Consider the following 8,421-nt stretch of genomic DNA (forward strand, 5'->3'; position numbering starts at 1 on the left):
TACATTAGACAAAGTCCAATGTAGAAACAAACAGAGGTAGACTACACATAGATAGAGTTAGAGAGACAGGAAGTGGACCAAAGTCTAAAGAGAGGGTAAGTGCCAGAAAGGCAAGACTCTAGCCCAGGGAAACAATCCCTAGACTTGGGACAGAGACATAGGGGACAAATCCAAAGGTCTGGATTTCTAGCCTAGGGAATCCATCCCTAGGCCTTATGGAAAAGGACAAGACTCAGATGGACTAAAGTCTGGAAGATGCGAGAGCAGATAAAAACAGATCTAAGATGATATTCTGACTGAGGACTCTACAGAAGTTGTACAGGGGTTATATACATAATAATGTTTTGTAATTACAAATTATATCTGATCATATTAACTTCAGGTTAATTTCATGATACAAAGGTAGGTAAAATGATGGCAAATGAAAAACACAGGATGAGAATGGACAGGAGGTGGACAAAGTCATTGGTGGATATATGTCATGGATGTGAGAAGCATGTGAATGATCAACATGGTGAGACAATGTGAAAGTGAATGTACTACTCAGTACACCCTGTGGTATCTCATATGTTGTCTGAGATTGAAGGATAAATGGCTCATACCAGGTGTCAAGGAAGCCCCCTGTTTCAGATATGTTATGGAGATAAAATTTGTAAACCATTCATTTATGAAGGAGGAAAGAGTATACTGCCCATTGGTACAGAGAGAAGGAGAGTGACATTACAGATTCAGTGCAAAATCTTGGAGTAAAAGGTTCATTCAGATGGAAGGCAAAAGCAAGTGGCACAAGAATGAATACGAGATAGATCAGTGTACCAGAATAAGATAGACCAATCCAACTCATTCAGTCATGGAGAGGACAATTTGGTTTGGAGGCCAAAGCAAGTGGGACAAAGAAAGGTAGTTCTGGCCATCAGCAGGAGGACCAAGGTAGTGAGATGTATCATAACAATGAGTTCAGCATTGGAAGTCCAAAATCAGAGCTGATTGCATGCACATATTCTGAGTGTGTAGAGTGGTAATTTTTTCTGACAGATAGGAAGATATTTGAGGTCAACAAAGCCCTCCCCTACTAGGCAAAAGTACAGGTAGCCCATGGGTATTCTGTGCTGTACCTGCACCCATACCCATGCAAAACTATACCCATTACCCATGTTATTGGATATGGGTTTGGGTACATGTCCATGGGGATTGGGGTGTACTATGGTTATGCATCCAAATTTCATATATGTATACTGCTAGCAATATGAACTACAATTGAATCAAATTCCATCTGTTGTCAAGCTTATTCTCTTCACCAACTACCTCAGGCATCACAGCAACAGCCATAACATCTTGGTCTTTGACCAACCCTAAAAGACTCCATGAACCTAAGCAAAGTAATACATGAACAGACTGGGCAGATAGGTGACTGCAGACATGAGACAACAAGAGGTAGCCACAGCCAAAAATTCACTCCACATCAACTGATATCACTACATATACAAATGAATGAGATAAGTTGCTGACAGACACAGGGCTAATAAAAAAACTCACCAGGAATTGACAGATAATCTAAGGCCATTCAGAAGAGTTGGGGATACATTGCCTTCCATTTGGTCCACCAAGCTAAGATGTCCACAACATATTCCAGATCTGTGCTGAAGTATGAATCAAGCTCATCACAGAGCTCTGACTGCTTGGGTGCTGCTAAAGCTGGAAATTTGTCAAAGATGTTACAAGCTTTTTGCTGGTAAACAAATGGTGAGAAAATGGTAAAGTTGGACAAGATAATACATACTGCTGATATTTCCAGCATTTCATCCTTATCCACAGCATCATCCACTGGGTCAGCCTTGTTAGTGCTTGTATAAGAATGCTCAAACTCCTCATGAACAATACCCTCAGCAGCTTGAATCCATTCAGCCCCTATCTGGCCTCCTTGAAATATGATAGTTTATATTAAGGGTGCAGTACTAAAAGCATCAGCATCAGTAAAGTAGACACTTGTAACATAATGACAGAAACAAGGTGAGTACTTCATTTCATTACAAGCAGAAAACAACTTCAACATTTACAAGGACAAATCAAGTAGGTCCAACACTGTTTCACTGTAGGGATTTCATTACTGTGGGCTTGTATAGGCAGATATTACTTAGTGTTATGTTCGCACTTTTGGTGCTTATGTAATCATCATAGTTTTCACCACCTACCAGTACCAGTCTGAGACTGAGAGTTATTAGCATGATTTCCTATCCTCTCTGAGCACTGAGCTTAGTCCAGAAACCCTTTAGGGTTGAATAGCAGCTAGGCATAGCACATTTGACCCAACTTTATAAGGCTACTTTCCAGTTCTCTTCTTGTTATGTTTCCCATAATGTCTCCAATCCAAAGTTCATTTGCAAGTAAATATAGTGGGATCTTTTTGGCACAAAGATCCTGATGACAATCAGCACATATTGCTCCCCACTGTCTGTCATCAGATTGAGCTATTGCAGGTTCATGTAATAGCATACCATGGACTAGAGACTGTGTGCGATGTCAAAAGGTGGGAGTAAGTAGATGTTGATTTGGTAGTTCATTGATATAGATGCCCTGCATATCATTAATAAACTGTTCTCTGGCACAAGAAAGACAGCTAGATTGACAAGTGTGCATATCACTGGTATGATCAATGAACTGTGCCAGTGATTTCTTTTTAATGTCCTCATCAGGATTTCTGAAAAAAGATGCATGGTCATCTTCATCACTCCCAATCACATCATCATTCAGACAAGATTTTTTGAGACATGTCTGCCTTTCTTCTATGCACCATTCTTGCTTCTGATTATAAGCTTGTCTAACAGTCTCCTGCAATGGGGATGATTGTCATACTGCTTCAAGAAGGTCACTTCAACAATATATTGCTGTTTTTGAAAGCAGATTTGGACAAGCTTCCAATATTATATCTTTCATAGTGAGATATTCAGCAAGTTGCATTGCATCTTGCTTGCTAGAGTTTGCAATATTTGCCATATGACTGGTGATTCAATGGGAGTCTCCCAGAACTATGACTAATCTGCAACTTATGTAAACTAGATGATAATGATGAATCATAGGAGATCAGTTGTTTGATGCACACACTTATCACACTCACAAACATCACGAGCCAAATTATCTGGCTTATCATGGTCTCTTAGATTCTATTGCTTGGCAGCATACTAGTAACAGTTTCAAAGTTGCAAATCAAACCAACCAATCTCCTTTTATAGGTGTTTTAACTGACCATATTTCTCCTTTCTGACTTAAATGTTGACCAGCTGGCAATCACATCAAAAAAGACACCAGTCCTCTTGCCAAAGCTAAATACCAGCTTTACCTTACTCATCCAGCTGACCATGAACTCAGCATGGACTTTGACACTGGGATGTCTGTTTTGGATACTCTCCAAAACCAAGTTGGGACTGCCAAGGAGCATAAAAATATGATTGTCAAGGATATTACAGAAAAGATGATTTGCATTGTCAGAAATGTGTTTGAAAAAAGAGTGAGTCTTTATGGATCATTTGCCATGAGTTATTATGCTCACTTAAAATAGGAGAGGATTGTGCTGGATTCTCCACATGGTCAGAGTCTCAAAGGAGCACCTCAAGTGGACAAAGAAACTCAGAACTGGCCTATTGCAGAAGAACTTGTATGTGAACTTGACAAGTTGAAGTACACTTTTCAAGCAGATCCTCTTCCCTTGTTGAACCTTCTCATGCACAGAATGTGATCAATGGCGCCATTGTTAAAGTTCACTTTGGCATTTTTCACTGGCACATTAGTGACTTTGACAGTTTCCAGGCCAATATTGAGAAAATCATCATCTTGAAGCTGGGTTATGGACATCACACCTCTAACTACAAACATCCACACCCCAGTGATGCAGTTCTGAACCAGAGAAGAAAAAATCATGTCATGAAGAAAATGAGGATTCTTCTGGGTCTCAAGTATGAATGTAAGCTTCATTTGCCATCTTCTATAACACATTGACCATCAGAATTCTCACAGCAGTTCTGATTTATCTTGCCTCTTTCTCACTCTCAGTTTCTGCATTTACAGTGGCTCAAAAAATTGTCTGCATGTTTTGACATTTTTCACTATCTATGATATTGTGTGAGAACTCACAAATGGCTCAAGGACATGCTTATAGCACATTGTAGTATGGCTTCAGGGCTTTCACTTGAGCCCTACACCGTGGGAATCGGTGGAGATATGGTGGAGATACAAGGCTCACAAAATGGTGACTCATGCGGACAGTTTTTTGACTCAAGTATTTTACAATAATAACCAGGTATTCTAGTATTTTGTATGACCTCCCTTGGCTTTAATTACTGCCTCTATCCTTCTAGGCATACTCTCAATTAATTTCTGGCAATCCTCAGCTGTGATCTTCCCCCATTCCACTGCTACTCTCCCAAAGCTCCCATACTCCTTTAGGGGGGTTTTCATAGGCTTGAAGCTTTTTCTTGAGTGTTCCCCAGAGATGTTCAATGACATTGACATCAGGAGACTGTGCTGGCCAGTCAAGAACATTGATGTTATGTTCTTCAAACCATTCCTTAGCTCTTCTGGATGTGTGCTTGGGATCATTATCCTGTTGGAAAATGATATCTTCTTCATCAATCCCTGATTCTGCCAAGCTAGGCAGCAAGTGGTCATTTAAAATGTCCACATACTGCTCAGCATTCATCTTCCCCTCAACCTCAGCAAGCATTCCCACACCATTCCATCCCATACAGCCCCATACCATTAAAGAACCTCCTCCAAACTTGACAGTCCCATTAACCTCTTTGTCTGTTAGGCCATCTCCCTTCTTTTTCCATACATATTCCATACATATACCTTCCCATCTGACCCAATCCTATTGATTTTGGTCTCATCTGACCATATAACATGCTTCCAGTCCTCTACAGTCCAGTGTTGATGAGCTAAGGCAAAGGCTAGTCTTCTCTGCCTATGTTTGATGGAGAGAAGAGGCTTTTTCTTCTTTGTTACTGCCTTGAGATGAGCTGCCTTGAGAACATTCCTCACAGTTTGTGAAGAGACAGGGGTAGTGATGGTGGAATTGATATAATGGGTGGCTTGGACAGCATTATCAGCCTTTCCTGTAGTGATATGTTGGATAATAGCCCTTTTGTCAGTAGAGGTAAGCTTAGATGGATGTCCTCCACAAGAGTTTTCCTTGTCTGGGTGGCTTTCTTTGATAAACTTGGCCACAGTGGACTTGGATACTCCAGTTCTAGAGGAAATTTGGCAAGCAGAGAGGCCAGCATAAGACAGAGAGAGGATATTATCTCTTTGAGCAGAGGAGATGGCTTTCATGGTGATTATGACTATGATACATTATATAGTTAGATATAGTCATAAAATAACATAATGACACCACTTCATAATTTATATAATAGTGGCATGATTTTTGTGGTGTCATAGATAATGATTTATATAGTTTTAATATACACTCAAAAAACTGTCCACATGAGTCACCATTTTGTGAGCCTTGTATCTCCACCATATCTCCACCGATTCCCACGGTGTAGGGCTCAAATGAAAGCCCTGAAGCCATACTACAATGTGCTATAAGCATGTCCTTGAGCCATTTGTGAGTTCTCACACAATATCATAGATAGTGAAAAATGTCAAAACATGCAGACAGTTTTTTGAGCCACTGTATCTGAATTTATGTATCTTTATTTATTGATGATCATCTATCACATGCCTCTGTTTATGTAATAGTAGGGCAGAAAATGTTCCACACCATATTGACCTTGCTTCACAAGGTAACATTGCACTACAGTAGCCATGCCACATGATGCTTATGTAAGTTGTGGTTCACATTCTTCAACAGTTGTCTTCTCTCATCTCATCCACACTCTAACTGTGCACCTCTTCTAGCCCTTCAAACCCTTCAAGCCCTTCAAGCCCACATCCTCCTCTCCCTACTATTCATGGCTCCTCCCTGGCATTTCATGGCTCCTTCCTGACCCTCCCTGGTCCTCTTCCCTGGTCCTTCATGACTCTTCCTTGGCCTTACCTAGACCCTTTCTGGCCTTTCCTGGCTCCTCCCTGGCCTTCCTCCCTAGCCCTTCATGGTTCCTCCCTGGCCCTTCTCCTTCCTGGCCTTCTCTGGTCCATCAGGAAATCACTGAGGCAACAGTTTTTGTAGTTGTAGTTGGTAAGATCAGATCAAAAATTCATGTGATTATTTGTAATGACAAAAGTAGACAAAATAATATATAAGATAAGCAAATTGGCAGCAAAGGATAAGATATGGAAAAAATGTATAATTCTGATGAAAATAGGCAAGTGTACCAGCATTTCTTAACTGCATGGTCACCTATGGTCACCAGTGTGGGAAACACAACAAGAAGAGAACTGGAAAGTAGCCTTATAAAGTTGGGTCAAATGTGCTATGCCTAGCTGCTATTCAACCCTAAAGGGTTTCTGGACTAAGCTCAGTGCTCAGAGAGGATAGGAAATCATGCTAATAACTCTCAGTCTCAGACTGGTACTGGTAGGTGGTGAAAACTATGATGATTACATAAGCACCAAAAGTTCATGTTCTCCCTAGTGTGAGGCACAAGCATGTGGTTAGAATTAAGTCTATGCTATTTTGAGTAGAGAAAACTCACACCTTTCTTTCTTCCTGCCTTCACTACTCATATCTCTGAGACTACAGATACTACTCTCAGCTCAGTTACTCTCTGTTTGAGTCTGCCTCTTTCAAGGCACCCATGTCTCACAAGTTGCTTCTCTCCTTCGATGTTTCAGAAATGGACAGACTTCACTCCAACCCTTGGTTTTTGGCATGCCCAGACTTCATGATTGACTGGTATCAAATCAGCCACACTAGTATGGTCACTGCCAATGTCACAGAGGCTCAAGCAGCTGAAACACTACATAATATCTGGATTGTGACTAATGAGGCTCTCTGCCTGCAATGGCAAGAGCAAGTAGTAGAAGATGATCATTTGAGGGCAGAGACACAATGTCTTGCTGATGAGGAACAGGAGTGTCAACAGATTACTCTTTGGGTAGAAGATGCTGCCACAAAGGCAGATGAGCAGAAGAAGAATCATTTCAAACACTTAGCAATTCCCATGCACCCGTGTCCCCTTGCCAATGAGGAAGATGTGTTAGTATCCAATTTTGCCCTCCACAAATTGGACAAAGGCCAATATGTTGAGCTGTACTACTGGACTAACCTTGGTCTTCATGATGCATTGACTAATTACAGTGGCTCAAAAAACTGTCCACATGTTTTTGCATTTTTTACTATTTACAATATTGTATGAGAATACATAAAGACCTCAGTGACATACTAATACCATATTGTAGTGCTGCTTCAGGACTTTGGATTGAGCACCACATTGTGAGAATCAGAGGAGATATGGTGGAGATACAAGGCTTACAAAATCATGACTCATACAGACAGTTTTTTGAGCACATATTAAAACTATATAAATCATCATTTATGACACCATAACAATCATGTCACCATTAAATAAATTATAAAGTGGTGTCATTATGTCATTTTAAAACCATGTCTAACTATACAAACCAAAAATTTCCATATGTCATGGTTATATTCACCATGAAAGCCACCCCCCCTGCTCAAATGGATAATATCCTCTCTCTTTCCTATTCTGGCCTCTCTGCTTGTCAAATTTCCTCTAGAACTGGAGTATCCAAGTCCACTGTGGCCAAGTTCATCAAAGAAAGTCACAGACAAGGAAAACTTCTGTGAAGGGTGTCCATCCAAGCTCACCTCTACTGATAGGAGGGCTATTATTCAACATATCACTACAGGAAAGGCTGATAATGCTGTCCAGGTCACCTATTACATCAATTCCACCATCACATTCCCTGTCTCTTCACACACTGTGAGAAACATTCTCAAGACAGCTCATCTCAGGTCAGTAACAAGGAAGAAAAGGCTCTCCTCTCTATCACACATATACAGAGATGACTAACCTTTGCCTTAGCCTATCAGAATTGGATTACATGGACTGGAAGCATGTTATATGATCATATAAGACCACAATAAATAGGATTGGGTCAGATGGCAAGGTATATATGTGAAACAAGAAGGGTGCTAGTCCTCTCTGCATATGTGTGATAGAGAGGAGAGCCTTTTCTTCCTTGTTACTGACCTGAGATGAGCTGTCTTGAGAATGTTTCTCACAGTGTGTGAAGAGACAGGGAATGTGATGGTGGAATTGATGTAATAGGTGACCTGGACAGCATTATCAGCCTTTCCTGTAGTGATATGTTGAATAATAGCCCTCCTATCAGTAGAGGTGAGCTTGGATGGACACCCTTCACAGAAGTTTTCCTTGTCTGTGACTTTCTTTGATGAACTTGGCCACAGTGGACTTGGATACTCCAGTTCTAGAGGAAATTTGACAAGCAGAGAGGCCA

General features: G+C 40.7%; 2 protein-coding genes across 2 annotated transcripts; one reads left to right on the forward strand and one right to left on the reverse strand.

Annotated features, from left to right (window-relative positions):
• Positions 1-1,251: 1,251 nt before the first annotated feature.
• Positions 1,252-1,452, reverse strand: BJ212DRAFT_1287704 (uncharacterized protein; the record flags this gene model as incomplete). Its single annotated transcript, XM_041332000.1, has 1 exon — positions 1,252-1,452. A coding segment is annotated over one exon (201 nt), but the record flags the coding sequence as incomplete, so codon positions are not given.
• A 1,915-nt stretch (positions 1,453-3,367) lies between these two features.
• Positions 3,368-3,733, forward strand: BJ212DRAFT_1305409 (uncharacterized protein; the record flags this gene model as incomplete). Its single annotated transcript, XM_041333755.1, has 2 exons — positions 3,368-3,505; positions 3,557-3,733. 2 exons carry the CDS (start codon positions 3,368-3,370, stop codon positions 3,731-3,733), a joined length of 315 nt encoding a protein of 104 aa, XP_041185815.1.
• Positions 3,734-8,421: the final 4,688 nt, after the last annotated feature.

This window comes from Suillus subaureus (assembly GCF_016647635.1).
Source record: "Suillus subaureus strain MN1 chromosome Unknown BJ212scaffold_127, whole genome shotgun sequence".
Taxonomy (NCBI): domain Eukaryota; kingdom Fungi; phylum Basidiomycota; class Agaricomycetes; order Boletales; family Suillaceae; genus Suillus; species Suillus subaureus.